Source organism: Apis laboriosa, unplaced genomic scaffold (genome assembly GCF_014066325.1).
Source record: "Apis laboriosa isolate Shangri-la unplaced genomic scaffold, ASM1406632v1 scaffold256_cov150, whole genome shotgun sequence".
In the NCBI taxonomy this organism is placed as follows: Eukaryota; Metazoa; Arthropoda; class Insecta; order Hymenoptera; family Apidae; genus Apis; species Apis laboriosa.
This window is the reverse complement of record NW_025222532.1, coordinates 52388-74059: the sequence shown is the minus strand read 5'-3', so window position 1 is coordinate 74059 and position 21672 is coordinate 52388. Positions and strand designations below refer to the sequence as shown.

At 27.4% G+C, this 21672-nt stretch overlaps 1 protein-coding gene across 3 annotated transcripts in view; it reads left to right on the top strand.

Annotated features, from left to right (window-relative positions):
- LOC122713550 overlaps positions 1–21672 on the top strand; it is a 421725-nt gene that overhangs the window by 379437 nt on the left and 20616 nt on the right. For all 3 annotated transcript variants that reach the window (XM_043934116.1, XM_043934114.1, XM_043934115.1), the window contains exon 2: positions 14855–15217. In XM_043934116.1, coding sequence (XP_043790051.1) covers positions 14855–15217 — 363 coding nt within the window. The remainder of the gene's footprint in view (positions 1–14854; positions 15218–21672) is intronic.

Sequence of the window (21672 nt, the reverse complement as noted above, 5' to 3'; positions counted from 1 at the left end):
AAATAGATAGAGTTGTGTTTATGTGAAAATGATTTTAACATTCTTAAGAATCAAGATGGATTAAACAAAAGGAGTAAGGCCAAAGAATCAGATGATTTAATTTATTTTTGAAATCTTATTACTTTCGTACTTCTTGTTGTAACGAGATATTATATTAAACTAGATAATATGCGTAAGAAGTAGAAGAAAATTTGTTTGTATAGAATATTAATTCCATACGTTCCATTACACAAACGTATTATGGGTTTGAAAATAGATAAATTGAGCAATTTTTCAAGAACCGGATTAGATAGATTTGGCAAATATTAAGAAGAAAGGATAAAGATAAGATAAGAAAATGTTATGATCGATGAAATTAGTATAAACTCCTATATTATATTATTTATAATTCTGGATAAGAAGTATAGATACGTTTGAAGTAACGCTATCTTACGAACATTTCTGATTGGTGTCGAAATTAAAATTCGATGAAATTTATAGTATAGTTTCATAGAATGTATATGAAATATTTTACTTAAGAAAATATAAAATTAAGAATATAAAAATGTGATTGCATAAAGTAAATTTTATATACGATCATTTTAATGTATGATAATAAAATATATATAATAAGTTATTATTAAAATATAATATATTATATTTTACTTACTTATTATTATAATACAATAATATAAAATTTATATTCATCTTGATAATATTAAAAATAAAAATAAAAAGAATTTTGATAATATTATAATTAAAAATTATATTTCAATTATTTTAAACGCACAAAAATAATTCTGTATTCTTTTCATTAAAAATAATTGCATTAATTTTAATCTTAATTTTAATCAAATACGAATTGAAATATTATGATTTTCGCCATTAAAAATTATAACACGTATTATATTTTTGTCGAATTAATCATCTACAATTATTGATATAAATAATTTTCATCATTCATCTTTCAAATTTTTTCGAAATTAAATTAATTAAATCGATCCAAATTACTTCTATACTCTATAAAATATAAATCACAGAATTTCCTTTTATACGATAATTATTCGTTAATTTTCCTTCATCGACCGCAAAAGATATAATTTTCATTTCATCGATATCTAAATAATCGTGTTGAAAATTTGAAGCGAAAGTTTATTCCCTTAATTTTCAGCAGAAATAACGGATGTATTAAACTCGGAACGAGTTTCTTAGAATACTCGTTCGTTAGTCCAGGCAGTGACCGGGCTTTACAGAAGAATTATTTAATTGATTGCGAAAAGAAATGAATGCGGAATGAACTTTAAAAACTAATTGCAAAATCTGTATGTGATCAGCGATTTTAATTAGTCGAGAATCAGGATGTTACGATTTTATTAGAGGTACTGCAAGAAAAGAGTGAAAATTATACTAACGAACCATTTTTTCCTTTCAATCGCGCAAACTTATTCGTGCTAGATTTGAAAATGTTGACCGCAAATTTTCTTGCTTTAATATCGCCCTCGAAATTTTGAATTTTTTCTACTTGAACTTTCTTTTCTATTGAAATAAGATTCTGATTAGATTAGACTTGACACCTAAAAAATTTATAAAAAAACACCTTAGAGTGATTTTCTATTCCTTATATATATATATATACAGACATAATAAATATATTTGTCATTTAATTGTTTAGTTGCTCGCCAAACTTATATCAGATCTGCTTTCATTAAAAAATATAGATAATAAAAAAGAATATAATAAATTTTAATGTTTTAACAAAACTAAATTGATTCCACGCAAGAGATCCTTAATACTAATCATTAAAAAAATAAATAACTATATACGTTGTTCGGTTCCGGTTCTTTCTCTCAATATTATATCCGTCAAAAAATATACTTCACTCGATATCATTCTTATTTATTTTTGTAATTTTTCAACCGAAGAAGATCCAGGCAAAGATCTAACCTCCGTCTTATTCCCTTGCGCTCTGCCCAAACGAATAGTCATAGTCGTTGCATTATTCAAATTCAACCCGATACTCGCAAAATGGAGAAGGAAGAAATTCGATCGAGCAGATGTATAGAGAGGAAGAAAACGTCGTATCGCGTTACAGCATCGACGAGTATTTTCCTATTCGAACAATCCAAGAAAGGAGCAGAGGGAGATTAATCGTAGGTGCACCGCGGCTATTTTCCTCCGGAATATTCCCGTCACGACCGCTAATTGCGGATCAACTATTCCCCGTTTGCTTCTTTGTCACAACATGGATACATCGAGATAAGTACAAGCGACGAACAAACACGAGAAATGAACACTGCGGGCAAGAGACTAGGCCGAGATGTCCCAACTTCACCGCGCAAAATAATCGTGTTAATTGTATCGTGTCTATGTGTTTGTACCATCTTGCCGCGAAGATGTATACGAAACGCGACTCGATGGCCGATAAACGATACACCGGAGCCACCGCCACTTAACAAAATTACACGATCCTCCAAGGGCTAATAATTTGTGCGGACGCATCGTTTCGAAGCAACGATGCACGATAATTTATTTTCTTCTGCTACATCGAGAATTTCGACTAATATTCCGTGATTATATCTCTGCAAATAGCATTCTCACCTACAAGTCCCCGGATGAAATATAATTTTTAATCTTGTGCCAAAAAGTTAGATTTTGACGATATTATTTAGTTTTTGTTTCAGTAATTTTTCAATAGTAAATATTTTCTATTTTGTAAATATAAATAAAGATAAAGTACATATCGAATAATAAGGACGATTCTGCTATATTAGAAAACCATTTATAAAAAGAATACTAAATTTTAAATTTTATGCTAAGTAAAGATAAATAAGCGAGAAAGATGAATTAATTCGTTTCATCGTACGACGAATATATTCTCTTAATTTTCTATTAAAGATTTCCATTTTTACAATCGAATGAATATTAAAAACAATTTCATTCGAATTGATTTGCCTAAATTAATTTTTGATTTAATTTTTATTAAAGATTCCGATTAAAAAATAATAATTAACAGATTAAAGGAATTGGATTTATTAAACTATTGAGAAATGTTACGATTCGTTTTGTAAATCGAAGAAAATGAATTCTTTGGGAACAAGAATAAAGTAGACTTCAGACTATAAAATACAACCACATTTATTTATTTTTAATTTAATAACATTATTAATTTTTAGCGAGCGAAAAAATACCATTTTTAAATATCTATTGTCCAAATAGATAATTAAATATGCATATACAATTATACAAATTTGAACTTGAATCGAATTTACTCTTACTGATCTCTGCAAGTCAAATCAGTATCGAACACCGAATATTCGATCGAGTTTTCTATATTATTTTTTTAATCGCGATTTTTTTTTTTATGCATACAAGAATTGGTTTAGAAACTTTATTCGAAATTCCTGTTTATCTTAATCGACTTCACTCACCTCGCAATATATCGTTAAACATGCAATTTTGAACAATTTTTTTCTATAGTAAAATTTTATATATTTTCTGTGTAAAATACAAAATGACACAAAAATGTCGACTGAAATTTATTTCATCAATCTACTAGTCATAATCATAATCTATTTGATTATTAGTCATGAATAATTAAAGTTTTCATTAGACAAAATGAAATGAAGATAAAGCGATAATTCTATTTCTCTCATATCGCTGCTGTTTCGTTCTATTTTCTATCTCGCTTCATTTAACGTAAATTTCAATTACTTACAATTTAAGAAAGAAGCATTACCAACATTATTGCAATTTATTTTGATTTCTAGAATCAACCATCCAAAAATGTCTCAAGAGTATATTAATGTTTTGTATCTATATACCGAGAGAACAACTTTAATCGACAAATTAAAGATGCAAAAATATTTAAAAAATCTGTATATTAGTTGTATATTTGCCAATATTGATGAGGATTTTCTTGATCTTTTCATTTTGATCTACGTACAAATAAAGAAAAAATTAATAAAAACGAATCGAATAACTTTTTAAATTTCAAACATTAAAAGACACATTATATATTATTAATGTTAATTTTATTAACCGACATATATCACGAAGAGATTATCGTTTGAATTTTGTAAATCGCGTGTATATGTGCACGAACCGTTACGTTGATGGACTCGCTTCATCATCATAGCAATTGATTAGCAATTCATTAGCCATTGTGTATCGCAAAGATATTATTAGATTAATATTGACTTTAGGGGAATTTAAAACGTATACTGTAGTTTTATTTATAAAGATCTAATCCAAAGAAACATAATTCTATGTTATTGTATAATTTATGAAATAATTCATAATTATTTAATAATAATAATAATTATATTATTATATATATACAATATATATACAATATATACAATAAATTAAGTTGAATTAGATTTTTTAAAGTAAATATAACGTATTCTTAGAATACACTGTATATACAGAAAAAAAATTGTTCAATTTTCTTAATCTAAAATCAAAATCAAAATGAAAATCTATTTTATATAGTTGATAACGTGTAGACATTTTTTATCTGAAAATATGTAGAATCTGTTTTCGAAATAGATCATAAATCATGCTTTAATGCCAATTAATCGTTATATTATATATTAAAATTATTGAACAATATTTATCGAACAATCGAACAATATGAAATATTAATAAAAGATGAAAGAAAGAAAAAGATGAAGAAAGAGGGTAAAAAACGGTGATCGGTAAAAAAAACTAAGTGCGTTATATACGTCAGATTAAGAGGAATCGCGAAATAACAAAAAAGTGCGCAATTGGCGGAAAAACAATACGTGACGGCAATTCAGTCCTAATTGTATGGTCAGCACATTGCGAGCCATGCTGTATTATCCAACAAAGAAATTTCGTGTGACAAGAATTGCACATGCGTATGCTCTGAACCGAGTTAATGTAATTTAAGCTGAGCGTGACCGCGCATGAAAAAATAAAAAAAGAATAAGATCAAATGGATGAAGAAAAACAAAGAGAGATTGGATTTACGAATTCTTCTTTTTTTCGCGTCTTGTCGATAGGATTAAACGACCAAAATGGATTTATGGAATGGTTTCGATTTCATCATCGACATCAATTATAATTCCATAGGAATTTAAAAACACGATAGATATAGGAATCATAGATATTACAGAGACAAGTATATTTAGGAATTCGACTTTTTCTATTTTTTGCAGGTTTTTCAAGAATCGGTATGTGGGAATGTATATGTATATGATATACGATATTGGTGCTTTGTAAGCGTTAAAATATTAAATAATTTGAAAATTGAAGGGAATCAAAGAGTAAAGATTAAAACTTTTATAAATTTTTATAGAAAATTTCTTATGATAAATTGATAATTGTTAAATGACAGAGTAATTTATAGATTTAAACAGATTTAAATAATTCAAGAATAACGAAATAATTCAATTACTTGGAATGAAAATTTTTAATTTCTTTTTTCTTCTTTCTTTCATCTTTTCTCAACAAATCAATAGAAATCATAAATTACAATCGTTGAACGAAATATAAGGCACGAAATTATCTGATTGATGAAATAATTGTAAATACATTTTGGAATAAAAGAAAGATTTCTTAACGTATCTAGATAAATTAGTTCTATTTGCATATCAATGCAAATTTTATATCTTCATAGAGAAGAATTGCGATCGTTTTGTAAAATTCCCTCTAATTTATATTCAATTGTCTCACATATCTATACGTACATCCTTTAATACGTTCATCGTTAATTTGTAGATTATTGAATTACGTATAAATTACGCGCCTTTTATTCAAATCGCTGTGTATCTTTCATAAATTGAATTTAATTAATTAAGTAAAAATATCCAAAATCTTTCTCTATAAAAATAAATACTTATTCTTAATGCGGAAGGTACGATAAAATAAAATAAAATAAATTCCTTTTCTTAATCGTTTGTTTTTAATGCAAAAAATACGATAAAGTAAAATAAAATAAATTCCTTTTCTTAATCATTTTTCTAGATTAGCTATAGAAAGATCGAACTTATTCGAATCGATTTTTCCTTATTTTTCAGTTTTTTCGCAAGAAACAAAAGCGTATCTTAAAAATTATAAGATAGGAAAAAGAAGAGAAACGAAAAGAACGAATACGATATAGTAGACAGGAAACGGATGAATCGAGACCAGGATATTAGAATATCGTTTCGCTGATTTATTGTTGCGGCCGGTAAAAAGAATTCATGCATATTCGGCTCGCTATTATCTTAAATTCAATCCTGTTTCCAGGAGGTTAAGCGTGAAAATTGTGTATGCAAATACGTTTATAAATTCTCCGCGTAGGAGGATAGAGGAGTAGAGAATAGGGACAGGAGTGGGAGATGGAACAAAATCCTACCTAAAATCTTGTTTCTCGATATTCTGGAAAATTATATCGAGTCTGAGTATGTTTCAATCCCAAAGATGGAAATGCGAATTATACCATTTTTATTATATAAATTTCGCGGATAATCGAGAAGGATTGATTTCAATATCATCTTATTCCGAGTGAAAATTATCAGGATTTGTCGTGTTATTTTACAAACAAAAGAAATTAACAAACTTTATCGAAGATTTTTTAATGGAATTAAATCCAAGAAATTTGAAATACAAGTCGCAAACTTATTAAAAACCTTTTTTCCATTTCTCATTTATCTTTTTTCGTTATATACATATAGGATTAATAATAATAAAATAATAATATAAATATGGAATAACGATACTTTCATTTTCGTCAATTTTAAACTTTATTTCTTTTGATTCTCAATTATGTATATATCAAAAAATTAGTCCAGAAATAAGTATTCTTCGCAAATTTTTATTTTGCTCGTTCAAATGATAATTCAAAATCCAATATGTTTTTATACCTCTAAGCATCTAAACTTAATACATATTTATGCAAACATTTTTTCACTCATTCCAATATGAAAAATTATAATTTATTTCTACGTATCTATCATCTTCTACGATTAGATATTTCCAATTAATTTTTCTCTTATCAAATTTTTTTTTACGTTAAAAAACTATTCGAATATTTTAGTTTAGTTTTTAACATCTTGGTTTTAAATTTATTAGAATATTGAATATTAGAAGAATCCTAATGACCACTCTTAAATCTTTGCGTATATTTTGAAAAAAAAATGTATTTCGAAAAAACTTTGAATCGTAAGAGTCGAATAAATTTTTATCTATTCTTTATACGATCTTGGTCGTTTGTTCTATTTTTTCCATTATGAAATTTCATTTATTGCCACGTTTTTCCAATCATTGAGAAAATTTCGGGCCTCAAATATCATGAAACGCAAAAGATTCACTCACAAGCAAGGGATGGTTTTTGTACAAGCATTCTTGAAAAATAACTTGGTTTCTACGCGAAGCAGGATTTTCTCGGCCAAGTACCTTGAATGCTTTGCATGAAAAATATCCTTCTTTTCGAAATACACGTATAGATCCGGTCGTGTGATAGCTTTGAAGGGAAAGAAATAAAAGAAAAAGCCGCGCAAAGGAGGTAAGCTTTACAGTTCGGGATACTTCGTTCGTGTGCATATTTTTGTCACGAAGAAATAAAGTTATCCTCACTTTTACGTGCATCGAATCACTTTGAAGCTTCGTTCTTAACATTTTTCATTATGTACGAATGTACGAAATATCGTGAATATTTCTTATTGAAATTTGGAAATCTGGAGAAAGTTTCATATTTATTCAAACGGATATAACGGATATGGCAAATTATAATCTGTGCATTTTTATTACAATTTAAGAGATTGAGAAAGTAATTAAGAAAGTAAAAAACTTTAAATAACTCGAATATCGAAGAGTTTTAATTTCAACAAAGTGGAAAATAAATTAAGCGATTAATAATACGGTTTAAAAAACAGTTATTATCTTTTAATCCTTCTTCTCATCAAATTAATTTTTGAAAGATATTGACATATCACGCGAATATTTTTTTTATTTATAAGTACGAAGAGAATATACAAATATATATATATATATATATACAATATAATATACAATATAATATACAAATATATACAAATATATATATATATATATTGTATATATATATATATATAAACATACCATTCTTCTTTCAATTAAACGTTGCAAAGTATTTTCTAATATTATTTATCTTTTTTAATATTTGTTAATATATCTTAAATAAATATCGATATTTGTTCAATTAAATATTGCCAGTAATGAATATTCCTTATATTTGAGCAATATATGAAGAATGAGAAGAAGCTTTAATAGAATTACGATCGATTCATTCTTTAGTGCATTCTAGTAAATTAAAATGCTAGGCATTTGTGTAAATTTACCAACAATTTGTAATTCGTGTTATTCGTATTATTCCTATTATTTTCCTTCCGCTTATGTTAATAGGTACGCGTAATTAATCGATTATATGTTCGCGAATTCAATAGATTGAAATGAATCTTCCGATGCTAAATAATGATTTCTCGCCATCCAGAATTCGTTACTATAAAATAAAAATATTTTAAAAACTAAATATTCAACGAATACATTAAATACCGATTATATCTTTTATAAATCTTCTATTAAAAATTAACAAACTTGTTAACAAAACCATCATTCCATGGTAAATTGTAATGTAAGATTTCATAGTAATACGTAGTAAGTTCGGGGAGTAGTGAAACTTGAATAACTGCATAACGAGTAAGTGAAGTATACGCATCATTAATTCTTTACAAAGAATCTATTTTAGAAACTTTCTTAGATATACATATACAATGAATAATCATATCATTCAAAGTATTAAAATTACATATTATACAATATAATATTAATTCAATTCAAGTATTTGTTATTGATTTATTATTATTTTGAAGACTTCCATTCCACAAAAAAATATAGATACGAGAAGAAAAAGTGTTTCGATAATTATAAGTTGATATAAAAATCAAAAGAAAACTAAAAAAAGATAATAAACAAGAAACAACAAGAATTACAGTTAATCGACTCAATTACAGTAATTGACAGTTAATTCTCTTCATGCCGAAATTCATTGTTATAGCGCATTTAATTTTCTCTTTCTTTGTCTCTTTCTCTCCTATATACTTTAAAACGAAGAACGCATTTCTCAATCGTTATCGATTATTAAATATTCGAAAACTAAATATACTAAATATTCGATGTGAGCTCGAGATTATTATCTATATAGCCTACCTAACCGAGTAAAATATTAGCGAGCATGACGTTCAACCATTTTTCGTATCGTGATAAACCAAGTCGAAGAGACTTTGTCCAGTAGTTGGTGATAAAGGATCGTTCATAAGGTATGGGTGTTGATTAAGTCGGTAGCATGCAAATCGTTCATTCCCGTGCCCACCTTCCTTCATCCACTCTTTTATCAGTTGGATAAACTGCTCCCAATTCCCCATTCTCCTCGTTATATGAAGCGTGTCAGACTCCGATATAATTATATGCAATTTATCATAATTGAAGACGGTATCGCAATCTCCATCTAACGAAAACTATCTATCGCAATTGAACATACCGTTAGAAATACACAAACAAGGTAAGACTACTTTAGATGCTACGAGTTTTTATATGACATTTATTTAATCGTAACAATTGTAAAAAGAATAATAAAATTTAAAATTCATTTATTCATTTATGAATTTCATCAATCTTTGTATATTTACTTATATATATATATATATATATATATATATATATATTTACTAGTAATGCGTTTAATATATCTATAATATATCTGTAATAACGAAGAAATACAACTTTGTTCATTTTATTTGTTAATTTTCATTTATTAAAAATATATCTTGCGAAAATCGATTTCGGATATTAGTCAGAGACGTATCAGTCATTGTATACTGTGTTTAAACGACTATTTTTTATTACGTTCACGTGTCGATATATAATGTCACTTGCGACTCGATGTATGTAACGAAATATTACGTGTAATTCGGAATCGTTAACTTGGCTTCCCCTTATTATTTGTACTCGTTACAAATAATGGTTGGGTTGTCAAAAAAATCGCTTACTCTTAAGCTTAACGCCAAACAGATATCAGACATTGGTTGCTGAATCGAACAGCTTCGTTCAAACACGTTTGAGAATTTAAAAATATTACCAATGATATTGAAAAAAGAAAATTTTAAACATTCGATCGAAATAATCGAAATAGAAAATCGTAGACTAATTTTTTGAATGAATTGGATTTAACGAATCATAATTATACAATGTAACAAAATTGGATGTAAGAAAATTTTTGTGAATTTTTTTGAACGGTTATTGAATTTTATTTTTATAATTAATCAGTTGTAATTGAATAATTAATGCATATATTAGTTAATGCATGTTCGAAATTTCTCTTTTGAATAATATTTTTTATACTTCTATTCAATTTCTTTTCGATTTTTTTGATCGAAAGAATAAACGATAGCCTCGTTAAATCTCGCATTGAATTTGTAAAAGAAAAAAGAGTTTAAAAAAGACAGGAGAAACTAAGTTGGATGGGGAAGAGCAACGTTAGTCAAACTGAATGCAATGGAACAAGACCATCAGGTCGGATTACGACGCGACAAGATGCAAGCGAAGTTTTTCTCAACTTTCCATTTAAGCAATTTAACAATTTATGAACCACGAACCTTGAACATCGTGGAAACACAAGATTCACTCCTCTTTTCGCTTTATTCTCATCTCGGCTTTCATCAACCATCGAACGATGTAATTCCATCCCTTTGTTATCCTTCAAATTGTTTCACTATTATCGGCTGAACAAACAGCTGCTCTATTATCATTGCTATTACGATCGTGTTATAATATAACAACCGCGATACACGTTCTCTTGTGTGTTCTAACGTGCATAAATTGAATTCTTCTCAAACGAGAAACTCTCTACTTACGATCCCTCTTTATGCTTCATTTTCACGCTTGTTTGTCAATTCAAATCCGTCTCGCTTCAGCTTTCATATTTTTTAACTAAAATCCTTTGTAGTCGCTTCTTAAAATTATCTTCAAAATTTCTTGATTTTCTATCGTTCTCTCGTCATTAATATTAATTATTTTTTTTTTTTTTCTAACGAATACAAGTGATCGTCGACAAGAGAATTCAGCGAATGATCTAATGCAAATGCGTCTTTATTACTTTCAAACCAGTCGTGCTCAAGAGACAACAATATAATATTCTGATTAACTAAAAGACAATGTACGGAAACACCATTGCCTGGAAGATATGAATGAAAATTGGTAGAATCTTGAGTTGAAGATAAATAGATTGAACGGATAAAATGACACCTGGTGAGACGGTTTATAACAGTATATACATATATTCGGAACTAGTTCAAAGACACTGATTTGCGATACACATCGGAGAACACTCTTCGACTTCTGACGACCTTTCCGCCAAGTTACCATGATGCATATCGTTGTAAACTCTCCAGTATGAATACGTAGATTTGGTTCGCGCTGTCTTGTTTCCGTTATATCTCTTGTTGGAAAATGTAGCTTCGGTCCTTTGAAATTGTGCGGCCGACCAGTCTCTTAATCAAAGTTGACAAAATTACTTTCTGCGCTACTTTAGGATTTATTTGCAAACAGAAATTACGAGCGGAAACGATGGAAAACCTGTGGACCGACAATTCCACGTCTTTGTAATACGAAAAACTGATTTCACTGTGCGAACGATTAACAAAGAACAATACGATCGAGTTTCGGTTAATTTATCCTATATCCGCTCGAAGAAAATATTTATCATGAATGATAAAGAGATTTTTTTTATGCTTTGATCATCTTTCAAAATAAATTTCCTTAGAAATAAGAAAAAATTTCTTTATTGTGTTCTTTTTTTATAAAAAAAGTGCTAAAATTTGAGACCTATCGTATCATAAATAGATATATTTGTTATTTAATCATTTGATAATTATTTGAAATACCATTGCGAATTAACAATGAATAATATTGTATAAAGCAACGATTAATAATTTTTTATTTTTGAGAATAAAAATTTCTTTCGAATATAATTTTTATTAATTTTTTTTCAGTATAATTTTTTTTTTGATTTAGAAATTTTCACAAAAATTGTCTTTATAAGAATATTTTTATTATCTCCGGAATTATTAGACGTACAGCTCTTTTTTTTTGTTATTTTATTTAAAAGTAAAAAAGTTGATCTTTTAATGAATTTTCTATTTTGATTTGTTTAATTTTTCCAGTAAAATAAAAATATTAAAATTATAATATTTGCAAGAACCAAAAAATTCAAAATATCTTCTTGAACAATAGTGTTCGTGAATTAGAGAAATGAAATTTGAAAAGGAACGAATGTATTTCTTTCAAATTGTTTAAGACTCGAATCGAGTTATAATTTACAAAATTATAAAAATTGATAGAAATAAAGTAAAAAGTTATTAAAAAAGAATAATTTTTTTGTGAAAATCTAGTAATTTTAGTAATAAAAATATTCGTTGCTTAACGTCAATCAAAAATTATATTCTGCATTATATCTTGTCTTTTAAAAATTTCTTCTGTATCCAATTTTAACGATATTCCATTATCCAATTATACGAAAGATTCAATATAAAATAATAGTTCTAAAATTGCTATTTTCCATTTCATCTTTTATTCCATTCTTTCGATTCGTTTCTAATGCCTCTACAATATAGCCGAAAAATCCTAGCTACCGGTTACATTTCTCAACTATTGTGCTACCCTGACAAGATTAGAATAGGACAAGATTAGAATAGGAGTTGATGAATGGCGAAAACTGAAAGACACGATCACGCACAATTCCAACGATGGATGCTGAACGTTTTCCACGATAGATAGTTTCGCGGTCGGCTAACTTTTCTCAGATATCCGTAGGAACGTATAAGTTCGCCGTGGCCCAACTAAAAGTGAAAATTTTCGCGCGACTGCCACCCATAAATTTCGAACTTTCGTCGTGGATAAAGCGACGTGTCTCTCCACTCGCGGAAACTTTCCAGCTGGCAAAAGAAGCGAGACACACAGGAACGTCCAGCGTTTACGCGTAACAAAAAAGATACTGGATGGAGAGAAAAGAGTCTGAGAAAACTGGCTGGATGAAAGAAGCTTTCTTTCTTACAAAGCGAGCAAACTATTTCTTCCGTGAGAACGATATTTCATAATTATCATTGTCCATTTGCCTTTTTTATTTTTCGCATAATTATTATGATTGTACGAAACCCTTTCTCACGATGGCAGTGGCAATATTGACGATTCTAGAAAGACGTTTGCTCGCATTTTTGATAAGATTGGAAAAGTAACTGAGACATAATTATAACATTTTGGCTTTTCAAACATTTTAAATTCGATGCAATTTTTTTTTAATATTATTTTCTATTTTTTCGTTATAATTTTATATTATATTTAATTAATTTATATTTAATTATATTTAATTATATTTAATTATATTATATATTATTTTAATTATATTAATTATATTTTTTTTTTTTAGTTATAACATTATATTATTTTCTGTCGAAATACAATTTTAAAAATATTATATTTTTCAAGTTTTTTTTGCACAAATCAACTAGTATTATTTTTTGTTTATTTTCATTATATTATTTCATTTCTGTTCATTTACTTAAAATATATATTCTCTCTACAATATAATATATAAAGTATATACTAGAAATCAATATCTAATTCTAATATTAAAAAAAAAAAAAAAAGAAAAAAGAAACAAAGATTAATTTACAGATTTTATAACGAACATTTTATAACTACAATAAATAAGAAGCTGTACGCATAATTACATTATAAACATTGGAACTCATAAACAAGATGATAAATGCACTTTGGTAAATGGCGATAAATAAATAATGTATTCTGAATTTGCCATCGTTGGCGAATCATTCTCAGCGAATGTTCGCTTTTTGGACGTTACTGAAGAGAGGATGTCATCAAAATGAAACTGTGCTTTCTGTTTGAGACAATCTATATATTTGTGTGTCAATCCACAAATATTTTCAAATATTTTCTTATCATTATATTTTCTTTTTATTGAAAATATGCTATTTTTCTTGAAACACACTACTTTTTTATTTTACAATTGTGTTTTTTTCGACGAAACAACATTTATGTATTTGTAACATATATTACTTATTATATGAAATTCACTGTATCGCTATAATATAAATATTATTTTACATTATTATATATAAAGAACTTCGCTTAACGAATTTCCTTACTTTGTATAATTTTTTCAAAACGAGCAAAACAATGAACGAATAAAATATGCGTCAAAGCTGATATGATTTTCTACCGTGTATCGCTCATGAATTTCAAAATATTTTTAAACTTTTTAAACTCCGTACTCGTGTGAAAAGTGGATTGCTCGTAGAAAATTCGTCGCAATATACTCAAGGCAAGATTGGTCTACGAATAATTATGCGACTATCTCGTTGCTACAATAATCGCAATAACATTCTCAGTAGCAATTAAACAATACTTAAATTTCCGTTTTACATCATTTATTATGCAACGTATAAATAACCAACGTATGAATTCATTTGTACAATAATTATTATAATATTAACGAAATAGAAAATACGACGAATCCTCGAAAATTCGAGAGCGATTGGATGATTTTTTTCATTGATCATCATGATTTCTCGTTATTCTTTCAATCTTTAGTTAGTTATTAATTTTAGTTTTCTAGTTATTAGTATTAGTTATTAGTTTTCGTCTAATTTTATGTTTGATTAAAAATTATTATTATTTTCTTTTTTCGTGTAATTTTCATTTTATGAATTCATTAATTAAGAACAAGAGAAAAAAGAAATATCAGAAAAGAAGCATTCTTATCTTCATTCTATTTCCTTTTCTCTTTTTTTCTCATCTTTACTGTTTTTTTCTCCAGAATGTTGGCAGCTGGTAATAAAAACCATGAACATACCATCAATGGTGAAAGCCGACGACACCGATTACGTGATTCTGGACTGCGACTACGATCTCGAGGACACACCGAGCAAGGGATTAGTCGTAAAATGGTTCTTCAACGCCAACGAAGTGGCTTACCAATGGATATACGGTAGGGACCCTTTGGCCGGGGACATCACGCGGAAGTACGTCGACCTGAAGTACAAAGCCAGCGACGATCCGTACACCACGTATCGAGCCATGAAATTGAATAAGCCCGGTATCGATCTTACTGGCGAATACAAGTGCGTCATATCCACTTACGCGGACGAACAGTCCGCGAGTTCCTCCATGGTTGTGTATTGTAAGTATCCATTTATTAATCTATTACTATTACTATTCATTTACTATCTTTTATCCCGATTTATGTCGGATCGATTATCTTTTTTGTTATCGTAGTTACGCGATTTTCTTCTCTTTTAATTTTTTTTCTCTCTTTCTTTTTCATTCTTTTCTATCTCTATTAATTGTAATTTTTTCGTTTCTCTATTAGTTGAAATCCACCAACGATTTAGGACTTTTTAATGAACTTTCTTTCATCATCAACTTTTTTAATAAAAAATAATAAATAACGAATTTTGCATTATATAATTTTGATATTGATTTTAAATTAAATTCTATTTAGTACTTATTAAAAAAGTTATTATTATTTAGTACTTATTACTTATTATATATTAAGAAAAAGCAATTATGATTAATGAAAAAAACGATACTATAACTTTTATTAACATTCATTCTTAATATTTGCCATATGTGTTTTTACAATTATAATTGGATATGTTCAAATTCGGAAAAGTTTAATCTTTCAAAATTTAATTATCGCTATTTTTATAACAAGAATATTGCTATCTTATTATGAACAGTTTTTTTATTTCTATCATAAACTTCTCAAGTCAATAAATCGTTATTATTTATTAATCAAATGATAGTCGACTAACTTATTACTTCTATCGCTTTAATTATATCTTCGCTTTAATTGTTATTTTTGTATGTATACGTAGTACGCGTATAATTGAATTTATTTCGTTTTATTTTATTTAAATAGGAAAGCATTTCAAGTACCTTCCGATGCATCTCAAGCAAACCGATTATAAATTACAAAATTTCTATAAAACTCTCATACTCGATAAATTTAATGAAACAAAATTTTCACATTTTCAAAATCTTATTTCTTTTTAAATTTAAACTTATATCTATTTATAAGATAAAATACGATATAATATTATTCCAATGAATTCGCAATAATTAAATATTTAAAGATACAAATTTCTTTCTTCCTCTGTTTAACCAGCTGATTCGATTGCACCATTGTGTTAAATATTGAAATCTTAAATCGCAATATCGATGTCAACGATATTAACCGAAATATTACGTCGGAACGTATTATCTCAGATTATTAATATAATCCATAGATTATCGATACTTTTCTTTTTACCTACGATATGAAAATTGAGATCTTGGATATCGTTGAGTCAGAAAGTAATTACGTTACCTCTTTCTCGACCTCTGCTCACTTCCTGTTGGGGAATCGATCCTTAAGGAACCGTTTAAAATGTTTCAAAAAAGAATCGCTATGGTCGGTCACGTTTCTTCGACAAGAAGAATATTATCGGTAAAGTACGACATAATTTCTCTTTTATCTATTGTCATTCGAAAAAGGGGTAATTTTCGGAGTGATTTAGAGCGAAAATAATAGCAGGGAAACGGATAAAATCGAGAGCACGAATTTCAATATCGTTTCATCGAAATGAACATATTGTCTGGTCAATATTGGGTATCGAAGAATATCATTGGAAAAATACGTGATGTAAGTCACGATAAATCGTAATAAAAAAATTTACAAAAACGAGTAAAATTTCACGTGATTGTTTCACATCGATTATGAGATAATTCAAAGGCGCATTCCTTTTATAATATAATTTTGCACAAAAAATAAAAAAGAATTATTAAACTTCGATCGAGTTTTGTAATCATAACAAAAAAATATCGGTTTAATTGGCTTAACTAATATAATATAATTAATAAATAAAATAATAATATAATTGATTTTAATGAAATTTCACACAATTGTTTATTGAATCAATCTAAAAATTTTATTATATTTTTTCCAGAATTCTTAAGTCAACACGAAAAACAATTGGATAAAATTTCATTTAAAATTGATATATCAATTATCGATGTTTCTTTATAAATTTCAACTGTTTCATTTTTATCTTCTAATTTTCTTTTAATATAAAATAATTAAAAAAAAAAGAAGAAAGAGAAGATTTAGAGAAAATTTAATTTTTTAAGACGTGAAAATAGAAAGATTTCATCCTATAAAATAAACTCGAGATGTATTTCTATATTAAGACCAATCGTTAATTATTATTCGTTATTGATCGTTTTGAAATTGTTCATTCTCAATATCTTGTATTGTATCTTACAATTTCGTTTAGACGAATTTACGATTCAATTCAATGATTAAAAAATTATCCTATACAATTTTTTATAAACAGTTTTAAAATCGCCTATCTCTCTCTCTCTCTCTCTCTCTCTCTCTCTCTCTCTCTTTCTCTCTCTCTTTCTCTCTCTCTTTTTCTTTTTATCTCTCTCATCTATCTATCTATCTATCTATCTATTTATCTATCTATCTTTTTTTTGCTTTCATAGATAGAATAAATTCTTTTCACGGGTATTAAATACAAGAGGAATAAAAAGAACCAATAGAAAAAAGAATAAACGGACGAACGCGATGTTGAATCACGATACAATTGCTACCGCGACATTGACTTTAATTCTATTTTTATATTTACTCGGTAAAAGGTATAAGCTAGTATGTTGTGTATCGCGTGTATGCTTTGTGACGAACGATAAATACGCGATATTTGTCAAGTCATGTAACATTTTTACATTTTTACTTCTCGCGTAGTTTGACGCGACGTCTCACGACTAAGAGTGATGTTGCGTGAAATAATTCTTGAAAAATAGCGACGCGATATAGAACAAAAGGTATTGCTTATTCTGATCGAATCAGAGCAACGATCATTCTTTGTTTTCCGTCACTTGGATTTTAATTATTCTAACTGACAATTTGTTACACAATGATTGATTCCAACAATAATAATAATTGAAAAATATACGTGTAGTATAATTGCATAATATAATTAAGAAATAATAAGATTTTCTTCCTTCGAAGAATTAGCAAAAAAGATGATATTTGAAAATATATGATTAATAATATTAAATGTATAGATTATTTGAAAAATAAATATAATAAATAGTTATTTTGTTTTCTATTCTTTCTAAAAATGAAAAAAAGTTACATAAAAATAAGTTTAAACAAATTATTCAAAAATAATATATTCTTCTACGAGTCAATTAGAAAAATTAATCTACATGAACAATGAAAATTAATTTCATTAAAAATATATTTTTCTATTTCTTTATCAATATTAATTAATAACTTCTGCAAGAATGTATAATTACATAATAATATATCGAAATCAATCTCACTTTTTATCCTAATTATTTTAATTAACGAAAATTTTTGTTAATATTTTTGAAATTAACGTTATTTTCAATATTTTGTTTACTAAATTTTGCAAGATGTAATATTATCTATTTGAATATTACAAAATTTCATGCTCGACTGATTTTATTCGCGAAAGATATAATTAACTTGTTTCTTTTACTCGTTCCTTAGCTTTGCTTGTTTTCCTTTCGATATAACTACCGAACTCGTCTATAATTAAATTGTTTTAACCATGATGTGCAACATTAAATCTATGAACAATATTATAAATAAAATTTATAATATTGTGTTTACGATATAAATCTTTACCTAATTTTTGAAACAAAATTTAATCTATGATCTTTCTAGATTGGATATTTATAATATTTTCTTTTTTTTTCAAATAAAAATTCTTAACTTATAACTTCATTTTTGATAAAATATCTATTAAATTTATAAAATATTTCTTTAATTTTATCTTTTTTCTTCAAAATCTCTTATTTTTTGTAATTAAAATTTTCTTATTTTCTGCAATTAAAGTTTCCTTATCTCTTCATTCACCTCACAAAAACATTCAATCGTTCTTCCAATACCAAATAATTGTCACTTTTCCGCTGGATTTCTCGAACACATAAAAGGTTTCTCGTTACCACGCCACGTATGCAAAGTAGAGAGAATATTTGCACCATGGTATTATATTCGAGCATTCTTAGGCAATAGAGATAACGATTAATTATCGATCAATGAAAGAGGAATAATAATATACGAGAGATCAAAATATCATTCACTAAAATGATGACAAATATTTGATCGAGTAAAATTATAATGGCGTGTCTTGAGCACAAATTATTTCAACCGATGATGGAAAAAATATCCGATTAATTCGTTCGATCATTTAAAACTCTCTCTTCGTCTGTCGAAGTCATCAATTGATTTTTTACTTTGATACTTTACGAAATTATCATATTTCTTGAAAAATCTTTCCAAAAATTTATATAAATTTTTTTACCATCATATTTTTTCTATTTTCAAAGTTGAGATTCATACTCTTGATGCCCAAGATGCTAAAGTATCTATTGAATAATGTTTTAACTTATTTTTTTTATAGCTTCGATATTAACTATTTTAATCTATATTTAATAAGTAAACCCTCATGTTACATTACTTTAAGTTTAATTAAATCATATAAATTTAAAAATTATTATGAAATTTTTTTAGTAGCATCCGATGAATTTACAAAATCATAATTATTTCTCGAAGAAGAATCTTGACCAAAACGAGTAATAATTAATTCATTGAGTCATCGTTATTTCGTATGAAATTAGAATAGTCGGGCAAATTCGACAAATTGCAAACAAGCAAGAGACCGATCTCTTACTTGCTTGTTTCTTTCTTTTCGCATCATGTACGAGAAGTAGAAAGCGTGCATTTAACTTTCGCGAGCATTTTAATGCTTTTTTCTCTTCCAACATACGTTTCCGGGGCAGAGATTCAGTTTAAAATGTTTCGAGTTGTTTCGTTACGATGCTACATATCACGCACAATTTTGTGTTTCTTTTCCTTTCTTCGAAACTCTTATTTCAAACATGAAAGTCAAGTTACACGGAGACTTTTATCATTCAAATTGAAAATTTCCCTTTAAAATGAATTTCAACCATCCGAATCCCGCCAATTCAGATATCTGATTTCTAAAAATTAATATCTTTCATCTTGTATCTTTTGAAAAAGAAAGTATTTGAGAAAGAATAATTATAATTTTTTATTTTCATCATTTACATTCTTGATCGTTATAGCTTGTTTTATTGAATATTTGGCATGTACCATAAGATCATTACAATGGAAATTTATCATTACAATGGAAAAATTCATAATCAATAATTCATAATTGAATAATTTACTACTGCATTAAACTTAAGCGTACTCGTTCATTATTCAACATCGGCATACCATACCATTTTATATCATCTTTTCAAACGATTTAATAATATATATCTCCTTTCGAACAATTTCGCGATTAATTTGATTAAATTTTGATTTTGATTGTTATTCAAATAATCGATGATTAACTATTATTATTTAGATAAAAGTTTTCATTTTAAAAAAAAAATTACATCCATTATTTTATTTCGTTTAAAGTTTTATCATGCGAATACAAGAAAACGTCAATGTATAATTTCAATCGATACCTCGTTACTCATTACTATATTTGCAGAAAATCTTATTGCAAATGTTAATTATATTTGTACATTGTACAAAATCATTAAAGATATATTTATTGGTATGTTTCCAAGTAATAATTTTGCAAGTTCGCGTAGAAAATCTTGATTTACCGCAAAACTTCTATATAAACCCATCTGGTTCCACTTATCGTAGATATATGTAAATGTTGCAGCGATATTGTCTTCCATTAAAGACGAATATGAATTTTCAGTAATAATTAAAATATAATAACTTTAAAATATTAAATGATTAATTCTGTACATCTTTTCTTTGTAGAACATGATTTCTTCAAAGATATAGTTCCACGACAAATACCAAGTTAGGAAAGGAAAACGAAAAGACCATTTATTCGCACAAATATATCGCATAAAGTATTCAATTTGAATTTGTTTTTCAATTTTCAAACGAAAAAAAAAAAAAAAAAAAAANAAAAAAAAAAAAAAAGAAAAGCAAAAATTCGATTATGTTCTATATTCACAATAGAATCCGGCTTTTGAAGCGGTATCTCAATATCTAGACTTTCTTTTTCAATGGCATCGGTATAACGCCACCCAGGAACGCTATATAATTTGAACTTTTCTGTTATAGTGACACGTGCAATTTATTTTTTCCGGCTCGCGTTTGCTTTATCCCTTTGAAAAATAAAAGTAGCAACAAAATGAAAGCATAAGAGAAACAAAGCTGGAAAAAGAAAAAAAAGGAAGAAGGAGAGAAGAAGCTCAAACAACAGAAGTCTAAGGATTGAAAAACGTGCAGCATTATCGCGATAATACAACGACGTTTTCAATGGACAGCGCACGACTGTATCCATTATTATTACCTTTTTATTTTTATTGCCGTACGTGTGGCTGTCACAAAATATCCATTTCCAGACTTGTGTACCATCCCCTTGTCTCGAATCGATGCACGATCGTAAACTTGTTGTCTTATAACTGCGCATTAATAGTCCGCACGAAATTGAATGTTCAATTCGAACGACTGAAATCATTTCGCTATAATGTTTTCTAACGATGAAAACAGGAAAGAATCGACTAACTAATTCGATA